Source organism: Myiozetetes cayanensis, unplaced genomic scaffold (genome assembly GCF_022539395.1).
Source record: "Myiozetetes cayanensis isolate MyiCay16 unplaced genomic scaffold, myiCay2020 scf4, whole genome shotgun sequence".
NCBI classification, from domain to species: Eukaryota; Metazoa; Chordata; class Aves; order Passeriformes; family Tyrannidae; genus Myiozetetes; species Myiozetetes cayanensis.
The window spans coordinates 39,348,962-39,365,038 of record NW_026087631.1 but is presented as its reverse complement, the minus strand read 5'-3'; the positions used below and the strand labels follow the sequence as shown (position 1 = coordinate 39,365,038).

The window sequence follows — 16,077 nt, the reverse complement described above, 5'->3', positions numbered from 1 at the left end:
TGCTTCTTGAACTCTGACAGGTTTGGTGCTGTGACCACTTCCCTGGGGAGCCCGTTCCAGTGCCCAACCATCCTCTGGGTGAAGGAATTTTTTCTAATATTGAATCACAGAATGGTTAGGATTGGAAGGGTCTCTATGTTTAGAAAACCATCTTTCATATTGTATGATCAAAAAAAAAATTCTCTATGACCCTTTCAGGAATTTTTATTCTATATAGCACAACTAAGGATAAAGTGCAGAAATGGTGAGGCAGAAGTTACTACTCTAAAAGGTAAGTCTCATGCAGGAATTCCATAGTTTTGCATCAGTTTTAAATCACAACAGATTTTAAAATGATGTTTAGAACAGTGTGAAGCACATCGAGAGTGACGTTTCCCAGTTACTTGAACAGCAGGAGATGAGACCATGAACTGAAACAGTTTATTCAGTTTTATTTATGAAACTCAGCAACTCTAGAAGACTAATAGTGTTCAAAAGAAAAATAAGATACACAAGGTTTGTCTAGAATATATCCTTTATTATTTGCAGTCTGTGTAAATTTTAATATGTGACTGAATTTCTACATAATTTTTTCTGTTTAAGCACATCCTGGTCTTTTCCAACCACCCAGTCAATTGCACCTTTAATATGTACAGTCAGTATTTATGAAATATTGCATATGCATCTATGAACTTAGAAAAATAACATGCAAGGAAAATTGTTACCATGAAGCTGATAAAAAATAAAAGACAGGTAAAACAGTCAATCCCCTTTTAGTGTGTTATGGCTTTGCACCAAGTATCAGATGTCAAAACAAACAGCTTCAGATGCTTCTTGTTAAAAGGCACTTACTGTTCTTCAAATACACTTTCACATTTAGTTCTATTGCATTAAGAAGTGTATCTCTGGGATCATACTCTCATAACACAGCAGAACAGTCCAAAAAGGCAGCATTAAGAAAAAGGAAAAAAGGGGGTTTATGTTAAAATATGAAAATACCAAGAATTAACACAAACTTTAAGGATTTGGTCCTTATAAAACAGGCAACAGCATTCAGGCAATAGTGATTTCTTTTCATAGATGCTGACAAAATAATATCCCCAAAAAACGAACTCTTCCAGTTCCAGTGTATAGATATGTCTGAGTTGAGTAGCGTACACTCTAATACCACCCCCAATAAAAATACAGCTTTTCAAAATTAACTATTGCTCCACTTTGGCTGCGAAGGAAGAAATCTCAAAAGAGTGTTAGACATGGACATACTAAGCAAGCCTACAATTCCGTGTCTCTGTATCTGGATGGCTGTCCATAATACCCCTTCTTAGAGTGGTCTGCCAGCTGACGACGATACTCCTCCTCCTCCTCCTCTGCATCGCTGCCATAACTGCAGCGGTTCTCCAGGTAAGGTCTAATAGGAGGCTTCTGGGGTTCTGGAGGTCTGGAGCTAACACAGCAAGACAGGGAAAGAGAGAGACAGATATAATGTTTACTTCCATTATAAAAAGCTGAAAAATATTTATACTTAGTTTTTGGTTTATGGCAACTTAGGGACATGGAGCAAACAACTTAAAAAGTCCTATGGAGCAAATAAACCCCCTCCTAGCCCATGAACAACTGCATGGCCATGGTAGGCCTATCTGGAGAGGCATCTTATTTCCATCAAGCTGGAGGATGATGCTCAGATTTGATCTACTCAACCTACCTGGAAGAATGCCAGATTTAAAGCTATTGAACACCCCTTTGCACACACAGACATCAATAGTTTTACAGCACTTTATTCCCTGAGCCAAAAGTTTTCAGCCATTGCTCCTGCCCCTTCTGACATTTCCCTCAAACAGTTTTGCAAATACTGGTTCTGCAAATACTTGAGTGAAAAAGTATAGTGTTTCTTCCTAGATGACTCAAATACTATCAATGAACTAAAAGAAAAAAAATCCCCACACCCAAGAAGAGCTCACTGAAATTATGCCCCATCTTTACAGTAATTTTTGAGGCACAACAACAAAATACTATACCAAGGCAGGAGAATTTGTATGAACAAAAACTGGCAAGATAGTTTTCCTCCTGCTAGTGAAGTAAACCATCAGGACAGAATGCTTAAAACTGGATACACCTTACCTCATCGGCTGTGGCCAGTTCTGTTCCGACTTCTGTGTTTTGACTGGGACAGCATAAATATCTGGATGCTTCTGGGCTATTTCAAGCTTTAAAAGAAAGTAGAAAAAAACAACAGTTCTTTTTAAGTCTATCCATTATTAGGGATACTATACTAGGATCAAGGACCTAGCAGACCACAGCTACACCTGAAACAATCAAAGCACAAATTGAAAACATCTTACTGATATTCCTACAATATATAATAATTTTTCAGGCTGCCCTATAGGCTGAAAAGCACAGCAGGGGGAAATACATTTCTTCATACCCTGGCATTCTGGGCCTCCTGTAGCTCTTGCATTCTTTGCATCCTCGCCTTATGATCCATCTCCTCAAATATTTTTACTTTCCTCAATACCGATTTTGGAGTGTTTTCTTGTTCGCTTCCTTCCTCTTCCAACTTTGCCTCCTCCTCCTCCTCTGCAGGTGAAACTGCTGGCTGAGAGTTTCTCAGAATGGGACGCCCAAAGGCAGGTTTCACAGAAACAGGTGGGGGTGCTGCTTTAGCTGAAACAGTTGAAGTCTCACTGCTGACAGCAACATTACTTGATTTAATCGAGTCATAGTTCTTCGGGAAGTCATATAGATCCTCCTTGTTTTGTAACTTTCCCTGCAAGTATAAAACACCCCAACAAATTTTACATCAGCAACTTTGTAATTTTCATTTCAAAAGAGGACTTCAGCTTGAAATTAATCACTTTGCATATGTATTTCACAGTGCAAATCTTCGTATGATGTAACACTGTAATGCTGGGGGTATCCCTGAGCTGGAGTTGACCCATAGATGAATCTTTCAACTTAGTATTATATTTAACCTACTATTGAATTTAGCCCTTTATCTACTTATTACCAAGATGCTATATAACCCTTAGTAATGTTTTAAGAGTACACATTTATGCTTGTTAGCACAGCACATTATTAGTAATTAGTAAGGTTTGTATGTGTTCCAAGGTCACAAAAGCAGTAGGCCTCACATGGTTGCAGCTGGTTCATATTTGAGATATAAATGTAGCCATAGTGTTCTGTATTTAGAGGCTAGTCAAGGCCATGGGTCATATGATAGAAGTTAGTCCAAATTGCCTCCCTTGGCCAGGCTTCAGGGGAAAACCAAGGAAAGAATAAAGCCAAACTGTTTTTCCACACCAATCAAGTGGTGTAAGCTAGTTTGTTTAACACTGTATAAGATGGACCCTCTCACAGTGAAGCTGGAGGCTTCACCCTACAAGTGGACGCACTGTGTAGGATTTCCCAGTTACCAGAAAGAGGTTCTCCAGACCTTCGCTATGACTGGGGCTCCCCAGCTGAAGTGCAGTCTGGATGATGGGAATGTATATAGGGTAACTGGTGATGTATCTCTCTCTTAATTGCTGTTAACACTTCCTTTGTAGTAATGCTTAGATGCACTGCTAAGTGTATCCTTTCACAAGCCACTGTTTCTTTTGTAATTCTTTACTATTTTGCACTGCAGTAAACTTATGCACTTATTCTTTAACACTGGTGTCTGTGTTCCTCAAATCCACCCTCATTCCCGAGGCAAAACACAAAACAAACACTTGAAAGGTATTTGAACTGCTGCAACATTTTTGGCCATATGCTCATAGAATACACATCAGCTTATAGACAACTAGGACATTTAGACTTGTTTGTCCTATTTGTTAAGGATTACCAGAGTACACAATGTGTGTTAGGGTACAGCACGGAGAAAACTGATGCCCCAAATAATTTTTTTCAGTACTACCTAAAGTGGAGTATCGTATCAGGAGTTTAAAAGTGCACAGGACCCAATTCTGGTTTATATTCCACTTTTGTTTTCCTTACACATGTCTTGCTCTACCCGATCTTCATTGTCAAGGCAGACTTGGACTGCATTTTGAATACTTGCAGTATATGAGGGTACCGATCCTCACAAAAAATAAAAAGGACTTTGGGGTCCGGGGAAACCAGGAACTGCTAAAATAAATGGTGTCCAGACACTGTAATTTTTGCCCCCTTCTGCCCCCCATCACTCCTGAGCAATGTTTGAATAAACTGTAGTTAACATCAATTTCTAATGATAGCCAGAGGTGGTAGATTCTGATTTTGTGTTTCACAGTAATAGCCATCAGATATGCATTTCCTGCTGATTAGCCCACTTTTGTTTTTGTTGAGCTAAAGAAAGTGCCTTTCAGTTTGTTAACAGACAGAAGAAGAAGTCTACTTTCTTACTCCATATGAACACATATATTTGAAAGGAATCATTATCTAGTAAGTCTTCTCTCTGCTTGATCCTGCAACACCTTCAGTCATTCCTTCTCTCCACATTTACAATGTTTTCTAGTCTCTGATCATTCCTATTGCTCTTTCCAATGTGCCACCCTGGAGGGTTCTCCAGAAAGAGTATGTTTATGTTCAGATTCGTTTCTACAAATTTACCTTAGGTGGTTCAGGCTTGAATGCTGGAGGTGGACTCGGTTCTCTAAGGATCTCCCTGCTACCAGTTTTTCTCAACTGAGCTCTTGGTTCAGGAGTAAATTTTTTTAAACTCTATGAAAGAAAATAAGAGAGAAAATCATTGCAGTAGCCAGTAATTCAATCATTTTTCCTCTCTCTCAAGTTTACTATTTTGGGAAAAGTTACCAGGAGTCAAATGACTGTCAGCAACCTGACTACAACTGCAGATGTAATTGCAAAGTTCAAGGTGATGAGACATCATCAAGAAATCTATAAAGTTAGGCAGAAAAGCAGAACTATTATTTTTGCTCTACACAATGTAGCTCTGAGACACTATCAAAGGCAAGATAAAGCTGCACCTAAAAAAAAAACCCTCTGATTTTTTGAAAAATCCAATCAGCTCACCTCCTCCTGATGCACAGGCTCAGAGGACCGGCTAACAGATGAAATCCTTGGTTCCTCCAAGGGCTCATCAAGTTCATTGTCAGTGTATGCACCTCCTTCTCCATCTGTATCCTCTAGGTCACTGATCAGCCGACTGTCACAGCTCAAATAGTCAGCACCCATTGCAGTAAGGTAAGACATACGATCATCGGCATCATCTTCCATGCCATCCATCTAGAGAAAAGTCAGTAGAGAATTAAGGAACAAAGACTAAATAGATAAGAATTAGAGTCGAGTTAAGTCTCAACATCATGCCAAACAACTCCTTAGTAAAAACTCTGCTGAACTGAAACTAATGCAGAATCACAATGAAAAGTCCCGTAGAAGTTAATCCCTCCTCATCGTTCTCTAGCCACAGCATTAGTGATGAAAGCTCCAAAATACAACAAACAGTATTATTTTCTGTTACCAAGACAGACATCAACTGACTAGTTGTCTAGCCTATCCATCACTGCCAAACAAAATTTTGAACAATTTTTACTGGTAAGAGATACTTTGAGACATCTGTACAGCTTCACAGAGTATGGACTGACTACTTACCTTTCCTTCTGATACCCATACCGCTTCTCCTTGCTGTTGCTGAATTGTATCCTTCAGACTACCATACCAGCTATCATTGGCTGAATTTAAATTGATGGTTGCTGTAAAAATTGAAAGAAAAAGTATATATACACAGGAAATGCAATGCGTTATCCATCCTTTGCTGTTTAACACTTTTTGGTTTAGTTATGTGAGAATGTTAACAGCCATTTCTTTTAGATCATTGACAGAAGCATGCTATTTTTAGGTTTTGTGTATTTCCAAACTGATTAAATCATTTATCTTTTAATGACAGTACGTCAGCTCACAATTTCTTTTGCATTAGAATTTTGAAACTTCGAAAAATGTCAAGGAAGGGATTGCTCATGACCATACCTTCCCACCCTTTTAGTTCCAGCCCACGTAAGTTACTATGCAGAGTAATAAGTAGATGTCTTGAAACTCACACAGTCACATCACTACTCTCTTGATAAGCAGGTAAACAGGTTAGACAGACATTCCTCCTTACCTGTAAAGAGGTGGGAACACGTTTTCTTCAGTTTGTTTGCTTGCTCATAAAGTTTTCTTGAGCTCTTGTTTGATGTAGAACATAGCCTTTGTCTCATGGTCTTCACACCCTGCTTACTGTCTGGGTTAAAGAAGACCACAATTGGAAACCACTGGGTATAATTTAGCAGGTCCACTGCTTTAGGAGTGACGTCCAACAGAGCGTGTTTATCCTGTTAGCAAGAAAGGCCAGTTAATGTGGTGCTTGTGGGGAACAAGGAGGAGCATGGAATCCTAGGAAAGCTGGGGTATTTTTGTCCAAATAAGACCACAACTTGTTGGATGTTTTCACACAGTTATATCACACTTACAATGTTACATTTCTGATGACAGTAAGAGCAATTAGAGCACTGCCTGGCAGTAAAGCCTCCCTGGTAAATTCAGAAAGCATATAGTGAAACACAGATACTCCTTTGTCCAAATTTAGAAGGAACTAAGGAAGGAGAATTTAACTTCTAATATCAGGTTCAAAGCTATAAAAATTACAAAAATTGCTGTTGAACAATTTCAAAACAGCTTTATCATTAAGCCAAGTCTGCTTATTACAGAAATAGATGCAGTGAAGATTTGAGTACTCTGCAAGCTTTAGGAGCAAACAAATGAAACAACATGACGTTGAGCATAAGCAATTTTCAGAGAAATACTCTACCTGCTCAATGATTTGCCTCACAGTGTTCAAGCGCACCACCCCAGTTGATTTCTCTGAACCTGCATCTCTGGGTTCTGTCTCTGCAAAGACAACATTTTAGCTTATCTAAGAGTGGGCAGGCAGCTGTGATTATTAAGTTATCAATTCTCTAACTTAAGGATGAAAAAGAAACTAGGAGGGCCACTTACTTGCTGTCTGGTACAGGTGAGGCAAATCATTTGACAACTTTTCCATAGCAACATCTGCAATAGGGCCAAATATGACCACAGGTCTCTTAAAACCAGCTGAAAGAAAAATATTTGGAAAAAAGGTAAGTCTGAGAAGACTGATTTTATATATAACAGACAAGATCCTCAGTTACTAAGCAAAGTTCTAAGTTGAAGATATTAAATAAATTTAAAAAGTTTTTCTCAAAAGTTTGTGCAACAGGATACTGTTTGTGCTACGTTTTTCAACTGAGAAAGCAAAAGAGACTGTTTTAATACATCAGCTTCCTTATTCCCTCTAATGAAGTTGCATTTAGAAGATTCTGCATCTGAAAACATACATTAATCTTTTCATCCATCCAACTGCATGAACCTTACACAGTGGGTTTTGTGTGAAAAAAGATACAAATCTTAAACAATCTGCAAGGCAGGTGGAAGAAGCAAAGAAATGCAAAACTATGTTATGCTCGTGTCAAAGCAAGTGCAAACACAGTCCTCAGAGTTAATGGAGGAACGCCATTCTGTTTCTCAGTCTTCATCTTGATATCTGGGAGTTTCCTTAAAATAATCTTTACTGTTTGCTGTGCTCCAGAACACTGTCATGTGCGAATACCCAGAAAAACATCTTGACCAACTCAACATCACTAGCTAGTTCAGAGTCATGGGGAGAGACCACACCAACCATGATCACACTGGGACATTCTGTTGAAAATAACTGGATTCTATTTGCTCTAAATTTAATGCTGAAGCAGTATTTATGAAGACTGGGGTTGATCTCAGGCACACAGACTCTACTTTCAGAGCTAGTCAAGGAAGAGTTAGCTGAGGAAACAAGAAAGGCCTGCTTGTTTCATTGTTTTTTTCAATTTAAACCTTAAAACTGGCATGTGTAATTTGGAGGGAAAGGAAACAGCAGTAGTTTAAAAGCATAACAAGCTTTTTCTTAGAGTAGTTTATAGCATCCAGAAATTTGCATTCTGAGAAAAATGTCATCTCTTTCTGTTGGCTAAATTTAAGATTGTCAGAAGTTGTTAGAAACCACTTTCTTAGCTGACCAAACATTTGGATGTTAAACCAGCCAGCAATAAATGGGCAGTCTCACCTTCACGCAACTGAACTCGCTCATAAGCTGGGAATTTTGTGCTCACAGATACAATAGCTGTGAGATCTTCACGACTTTTCCTCAGATTCTTCTTTGCTCCAGATCGCTGCCCACGTGTTCTCCAGAAATCTGCCCTGTCACTTGAGCCATCTTTTTGGGCATTTTGAACACTGGCCATCTGTTCAGCTCTGACAGACAAAGCAGAGAGTTCATTCGTACAGAACTACTCAAAGAGGGCAAAGGTGCTTTCATTGAAGAACAATGCGTTTTGAATTTGCAACAGGTAATTTGCCATACAGATGTGAGTGGAGGAAAAAATAGACAAGTCCAGGTGCCTTTGCCTTGAAGCAAACATGTTGTCAGAACAAAGCTCTGACTCGCCACGGCTACAAAATGCTGGGCAGGAATGAGTACTGAGGTCTTAAACTGTAACTTATACAAGCATAAATAAAAGAATGCAACTGTAAAAAGGTGGTGAGAGAGTGCAACTAAGAACTAAGGCCTAAGAGATTACTGACACTATTCTCTATTCTTTGGGCCTTATAAATTAAGTTGCTATAGCATAGAAACAAAGGCTGGTTTGGTCAGATCAATTAACAGAGAGAAGACAATACAGTAACCAGGAAAGAGACAGGGAAGTCACATAAGACCATATTTCATGAACTGGCATGTATAGTGCAATTGTGAGCTTTTTATTCCATTGTAAAATCACAACCACACTAAAGAACTTAAAAGCTACAGTCTAAAAATATGTTTTAGTTTGATTTTTTTTTTTGCTGATTAATTTTAATACTTTTACTCATTGTGCACATTTCAACGCTTCAGAATCACAGAAATCACATAATATTATGAGTTGGAAGGGACCCACAAGGATCATCAAGTCCAACTGTTAAGTAAATGGCCTGTACAGAGATCAAACACATGACCATATTCAAACCAAGTTAAATTATTATTATTTCCCATGAATTTTAACAATGTAAGCACATTTAAGCAAAAATATTTCACACAAAAATCCAGACTACAGGTACCAAAAAATCTTAGCCCCAGAATAAATTCTTGAGATGTTTTCCAAAAGGATACACATGAGAAATTCAAGCACTGAAGTTTTTCTAGAAGATTAATCATCAGAGTATTCTTGTACACAGTCATGAGCTTCCTAAGATGTAGAGAGTTTTGGTTGTTGGGGCTTTGGTTGGTTGGTTGGTTTGGTTTGATGCATGGTGGGCACACAAAGAAGCAGCGGGAGGGGTGAAAGCAAAAAAAAAAGCACAAATAGGATCCAGTACACATTTTCTGCAAAACAAACTGAAGCAACTAGTGGTCAAAGCTTGCTTGATTGCTGAGGCAGAAGCTGTAGGTCTCTGCTGAAAATACACGATTCAAGTATGAAGGTAACACTACCCTTTCTCATAGTCTCCTTACACAGTGCCACAGTTCTAAAACCTACAGTTTTTACAGGCACAATTCTTGTAAAAGTAATGACAAAACAATTCATTCATTCTTTTAAGGGGGAATAAAAAGGAAGAAAGGCATGACAGAAGAAGCAAAAATAACTTAGGAGGAAAAAAATCTTACTTACAGCAATGGGGAGGAAGACAGGGTGCCACCTTACCTGCTCTTATTTGGAATTAGGCCCTTTTCCAGTTCATTTCCAATTCTCACAGCTAGCCAGTTTCCCAATTTGCCATCATACAGTGTATCAACTACTCTGAAGATCTCCCCTCTGGTAAATGCTAAGCTCTGTGGTGACTCTTTTTCACACTCAAAGTGACTCCTGATGAAGAATGAATCTCCTCTACCGCAGGCCATGATGTCTCTGTAGACTAAAACAGGATGTTTAGTTTACATTTTTTTTACACTTGAAAGAAAGATTAGGCTCTGATTCTGGAGAATACAGTTTTGAAGTTCTAAATGTCCACTGAAAAAGACGTAAACACCCAGACATTCATTTACATTCATTGCCCTACACACACTTTATCAGGAGTGTGCCACACTTGCATGTATACAGCCCTTACAGCTCATGGCAAAGGAGGTACTTGCACATTTCCAAATGCAAAAGGCAGCTATGGTACTAAAGTATTGCAGTAGGCTGTGTCTCTAACAGGAAAACAAGAGGCTTTGTTTGCTTCTTAACATCAACAAAACTGTCCATTTGCTGCTGACCAAATCCCTTATGTCTGCCAAGGCACAGCAGAAAAGCAATGCTAACAGCACATCTTCTGCCAGCTGCTACAGACAGAAAAGCAGAAGAAACAAACAGTACCTTCCACTCTTCAGGATTAAGAGATACTATGCTAATAATGAAAGAGATGGACAAATACTCTGAAAAACATGACACACATGCACCCTCATATGTATGGAATACCGCTGTCTTCTGAACTAGTGAAGAGTAACTAAAACGCTATTGAGAATAAGCACAAGACAGATTATTTGTGGTTTCACTGACAAAGCAGAGCTTAAAAGCTTCATGGATACACATACATTATGTTCAAAGCACTTACCTTCATATTTGCTTTGAGCCAAAATTGTCACAGTTTCACCTTTGGGAATTTCTAAAAGATACAAAACAGCTTCTTCCCGAACAATGCCTCTGAAGTCTTGAGTGTTTACCTACATACAGAAAAAAGAAAAAAAAGAATTCCACAGTTGAAAAATCAACTATAAGAGAAATTTTTGTTTCATCTAAAATGATCTTAAATTCTCTTCCCTTATTATGTATTTTTTTAAGTCAATATGAGTGTCTCTTGTGAATATTTTATTCCAGCTATTAACAGCAACCTGTTTGAAATAACATGGTCCTGGATGTGCACTGCTAGATTGCTTCAACTTAAACAGGCTCCAAAGGAGCAAGAGAAAAGAAGCAGAGAGAAAATTACATCAGCTTCCTATTTGAATTTTCAGGAAAAAAAGGAGAATGAAGGGAAAAAGTAGTACAGATGATATAAGTAAGAAACTGGAAAAATGAATCACCGTAACATAAGGAAACTGGAGAAAGGTGAAAGAAGAAAATAATTATGACCTCAATTTTTTCCTCTTCCCAAAGTAGGAAGAAGCATTTTACAAAAAATTCCTTGTCCCATCTTGCAGCATTTTTCTTGATTATTTCTTCTAAGTGCTCTTTCCACAAAACTGCAAACAAACTAAGGCTTGGCACACACCTCTCCTTCAAAAACTCATTTCTGTAAGATGACTCCACCACACACACTCCCTTCAAAGCAGTAATTTGATTTCTTAAGATAATAATTTCTTCCGTATTTCCATTAAGAAGCAAAACAAAGTATAAAGAAGTTTTTTACATTTCTGGCACATATACTCATACCTTAAGAATCTGATCTCCTTCCTGTAGTCCCTCCTGATCAGCTGAGGTCCCTTCTTGAATTCCAGCAATAAATATGCCTACATCATTTCCACCTGCCAGTCGTAGACCCACGCTATCCCCTTTCTTGAATCTCACCATTTTCGTATTAGGACTACAAGATTTACAGAAAAAGGAAGTAAGACCAGATATAAGGCATATAACAGTAACAGGTTTGTCAACAGAAAAAAATTGGAACCCCTTCAACAAAATCATATTAATAATACCCTTATGCCCTGTCAGAAAAGCTGTATGACTGAGTGACCTTCCAAAACAGAGGACACTACTTATCTGTCAGCCATTCTCAGTAATACCCTAAGCCTGTACTATAAATTCCCCTTCACCAAAATAATCACTCGATTAATTTGCACTTCAATGAGAACATATGCAGAGTCCAACCCAGAAAAGATTCAAAAAGAGAATCCATTTAAGAAAATACTCCAAGCTACAGAATACCTTCAAACCCTTATCTCTAGGCTTCTCCTTACAATCTCAACACTTCTCTCTCTTCAATTTCTGTATTTGGAAACTCTCAAAAGAAAACATGTAGGTTGATTTCCTATTGATACACTCTGCAAAAAAATGAAACTATTGAGTACATTCCCATGCAAGCCCAGAAGCATAGGGTGTTCTATACCTTCCAGGTAGAAGACAAGTCTATACCTTCCTGGCAGATATTTCTAAAACAAAGTTGAACTCCAAATTTCAACATTAGAATCCATGTCATCTCTTCTTAGCTTAATCACTCCAAACGGGGAAAAAATCCCACAAAGCCATGCTACAAAGAATCAGATACAGCTCAATGGAAGAGTGCAAAAGAACTCAGCAAGTCCTGTCTTACCCATATATTGCTTCATCTTCTGGGCTGGGTTTAAGAATCGTCCGTGTAACTGCTTTTGGTTGAGACACTAAACACACAAAACAAAGACAAAAGAAGTTACTGGGATATTGAAAATCTTATATATCTTATATATTAAAATCTTATATATCTTATATATATATCTATATATCTTATGTATCTTATATAATCTTATATATCATATATATCTTATATATGGCAGCAATTTTTAGCTATCAGATAGCAATCGAACCCCTCCATGCCAAAGATTAATACAGACTTACACATCAGGAATGTCTGACTAGAATTAATTTATTTCCCTTCTTTTTTTAATTCTTAAAAAGAACAAAGATTTCAAGGAAATCTAGCTTTCAAGGAAATCTAGCTTTGAAGGAAATCTTGCTTTCAGGCAAGCTAGATTGACTTCATTTGACTGCTTAGGGCGACAAGCTAACAGTAGATGCTCTAGAGAGTACTAGCTTTTTTGGAGGTGGTAAATCTAATAAGCAACTGCCTTCAAATAATCTCAAGTGTTTCTTCTCTCTCTGCACCACAAAGAAAGATAGACCTCTTCTCTATGTGTCAGGATGGGTCTGACATGAAGAGCATACCAGATATGATTGAGGGATGAGACATTCTGTGACCAGGGACGAAAAAATAGCAACCAAAACCTTTGGACTCTGACCTGCTGAGTCATCTTGGTACTTCTGCTCTTTGTTTGTGTCCACAGCTGTAAGAGTAGGAGTATCAATGTCACCAGTTGATTTGAATGGTGTAGGCATTGCTCCCATCCTGGACATCCTACTGGATGGATCATCTTTTGCACTAAAAGAAAGAAAAAGCAAAAAAAGCGTAGTGAAAGAATGACATGTATTTTAAGAACTTCTTTGATAAGCATTAGAAAAATGAACTAGAAAAGACCACTTCTTACTTTGGTTTCTCTTTCAGCTTTTCATTGGATGAATGTGAATCTAGATCAGAATGATGCAATCTGTCATCTTGAGGGGAGAATGATCTGTTTGACTCTATTTCAGAAATGTCTATAAAGAGAGTGGCAAATCAAGAAATGCAGGATTTATTTAACTTATTTGCTTGTCTGATCATCATGTTAATTTACAGTTTTCAAATATAAGATACACTGAACCTTTCAGCCTACTCCTGGTTTCAAGCTGGATTTGACTAGGGTTCAAAAAGTGCTATATACCTTTTAGTGCTTCCACCCCTCAATCCCCCCCCCCAAATGTTTCAGGAAGATTTCACACAACCTTTAGGAAACACACACATCACACAACTACTCTGAGCATACTACAGACTTGATAGCTAGCGTTAGCAGCCTTTTATTTGAGGTCTTGTGGAGGTTCCCAAACAGAAGACTACCTTCACATTTATAGTCTTCATATAATTGCCTTTCAGTGACAAATGAAACAGAGTGACCCTCGGACTTGAACCGCATCTCCACCTAGATAAAACCTACTGGAAGTTCCACCCCATATTCTGGCATCAGAGAAGCAAGTATTTTGCAGTGAATAACAACATCCTTCTCCCCCAAACATTCTGAGCCATTCCCAAAGCAAGATTATGTTGACAGGTATAGCTCATACACTCTAAGAGATCATTCGTATAGAACAGGTACTTGGAATGGAAACCAGATGTCCAGGGGGACCTAATTTCCTCTTGTCCTAATATCTTTCCCTCCATTTGAATGCTGCCATGAATGTTCATACCCTCAGAAGGAGAAACCAGTCCAATGCACTTGTTTTAAAACTTTTATTAAAACAATTGACTTGCTTGTTCCAAGAAGACTGATTTTGACAGACCAATATTTCTTATTCTATCTTTGTCCCTTCCCAAAATGTAATTATATGATTACTATAAAATTATTTTCACCTAAAGAAAGTGAGCTTGATGCTTAATTGACTACTACTTAGGTTTGTGTTTCTTTATTTTCAAAGAACCTAGTACCACTCTACCACAGCAAAAAACTATAAGCTTCATTTTGTCCCTGCACGGAGTCCAGAACTTTTTATCCACATTAAACCTCACCATCCATTTCCGAGTCACTGTCGTTCAGTGAAGGAATGTTGAGCAGTGTCTGCTTTCGGTCCCTGAGAACAACCAGCTGCAGTTTCCCCCGTGATTTCTCAATCAGTTTTCGGGCATCAGCTAAAGACATGTTCTCCGTCACTGTACCATTGATCTGGACATAAAAAGGCAACAATAAATAAATAATGGCCAGTCTTCGCAAGCGAAGATCCGGGGAAGGTCTTTACACCTTCCAGCCTGCGCATTGGATTTTTTAGGTGAGACACAGTGTGCGCGGAACTGAGCCCACCCTTTAATCCTAAGGTTCATCTGCCGGGGCCAAGCGAGCTTGGACGGTGGCAGTGAGGTCCTTAGGACGTAGATGGGTTGCCTTTAAGGGCTAACGAGCCCCACCTGCCCGGGAGTGGCCCTGACCGGGAATCGAACCCGGGTCTCCGCAGTGATAGCGCGGCGCCTTTACCACTAGACCACCAGGGGCTCCACAAAAAAAAAAGGCAACAATAACACTAGAAGTAAACAAACAAGTTCATTTATTAAACTTGCTCAAGTTTAATAGTGAACTTGACTATAACATGACTTCATTCAAAATAAGCACTATAACCAGTGCCTGCCAAACTGCTGGCAGTAAAATCAGAACAGACCTTGAGAATGATATCCCCTTCATGAAGGTTGCCATCTTTGGTTGCTAGGCCAGTACGGGTCATTTCTTTAATGAAGATCTGACTTCCAAGACGGAGTCCATATTCTGGAATCAAGAAAATAATCCACTGTAGCTTAGAAGATGAGTTAGGATGTATTTAAAAAAAAAATACACAGTGTATATGCAGCAAACACCATTACACCTTTAGAAAAAAGAAAGGAACAAAAAAGAAAAACATGCAGACCCAGTAAACACACTTAACCCTAGGCTAATTCTCCTCTATTTATGCTGTCTCCAGAATACAAACATACAACAGTCCAAAACCAATCAAGGATGGATGATTAGTCTGCATCTTCAACAGCAAAACAATGCCTTTGTTCTGGAGATGCTTATTAACATACTGGACTATTCTCTCTGATTCATATTTTGCCTGGCATAGAGGGGGTTTCCTGTGGAGTGCCCTGGCAGTCTGGAGAGCCAGCCGTGTCTAGGGGGGCATCAGGCAAAGCATTCCCAGCCAGCTGAAGGAGGGAACTTTTTGTCCATGCTCTGCACAGGGGGGGAATAGTGTTTGGTTTTGGGCACCACAATAGAAGAAAGATATTAAGCTCTTAGAGAGTGTCCAAAGGAGGGTGGAGAAGGTCCTTGAGAGGCAGCCATATGAGGAGTGGCTGAGGTCACTTGGTGTGTTCAGCCTGGAGGAGACTGAGGGGAAACCTCACTGCAGCCTACAAGTTCCTCATGAGGGGAAGAGAAGGGACAGGCACTGGTCCCTCATCTGTGGTGATCAGTGACAGGATCCAAGAGAATGACCTAAGGTTGTGTCTGGGGAGGCCTAATTAGGCTGGATATTAGAAAAGTTCTTCACCCAGAGGGTGGTTGGGCACTGGAACAGGCTCCCCAGGGAAGTGGTCATAGCACCAGGCCTGACAGAGTTCAATGATACTCTCAGGTGCTTGGTGTGGCTCTTGGGGATGGTCCTGTGCAGGGCTAAGGGTTGGATTCTATGATCCTTGTCGGTCCCTTTCAACTCAGAATATTCTGTGATTTTGTGGGTTTTTTCCACCAGCTGCTGAATGCTGACCCTGTTCTATCTGTACTCCAAGAAATGTCTTGGTTGTTTCAGGCAAAGGAATTTTTTTTCCTCCCCT

The 16,077-nt window shown here is 39.1% G+C and overlaps 1 protein-coding gene across 5 annotated transcripts in view; it reads right to left on the bottom strand.

The window, feature by feature from the left end:
* Window positions 1-496: 496 nt before the first annotated feature.
* TJP2 (tight junction protein 2) overlaps window positions 497-16,077 on the bottom strand; it is a 61,511-nt gene continuing 45,930 nt past the window's right edge. For all 5 annotated transcript variants that reach the window (XM_050329712.1, XM_050329711.1, XM_050329709.1 and 2 more), the window contains 18 exons: window positions 14,928-15,031; window positions 14,287-14,440; window positions 13,175-13,283; window positions 12,929-13,068; window positions 12,247-12,313; window positions 11,370-11,520; window positions 10,552-10,660; window positions 9,663-9,873; window positions 8,051-8,238; window positions 6,931-7,026; window positions 6,743-6,822; window positions 6,056-6,266; window positions 5,548-5,648; window positions 4,969-5,181; window positions 4,546-4,656; window positions 2,402-2,743; window positions 2,098-2,183; window positions 497-1,423 (listed from right to left, as the gene is read on the bottom strand). In XM_050329712.1, coding sequence (XP_050185669.1) covers window positions 1,252-1,423; window positions 2,098-2,183; window positions 2,402-2,743; window positions 4,546-4,656; window positions 4,969-5,181; window positions 5,548-5,648; window positions 6,056-6,266; window positions 6,743-6,822; window positions 6,931-7,026; window positions 8,051-8,238; window positions 9,663-9,873; window positions 10,552-10,660; window positions 11,370-11,520; window positions 12,247-12,313; window positions 12,929-13,068; window positions 13,175-13,283; window positions 14,287-14,440; window positions 14,928-15,031 — 2,645 coding nt within the window. In that variant the 3' untranslated portion in view covers window positions 497-1,251. The remainder of the gene's footprint in view (window positions 1,424-2,097; window positions 2,184-2,401; window positions 2,744-4,545; window positions 4,657-4,968; window positions 5,182-5,547; window positions 5,649-6,055; window positions 6,267-6,742; window positions 6,823-6,930; window positions 7,027-8,050; window positions 8,239-9,662; window positions 9,874-10,551; window positions 10,661-11,369; window positions 11,521-12,246; window positions 12,314-12,928; window positions 13,069-13,174; window positions 13,284-14,286; window positions 14,441-14,927; window positions 15,032-16,077) is intronic.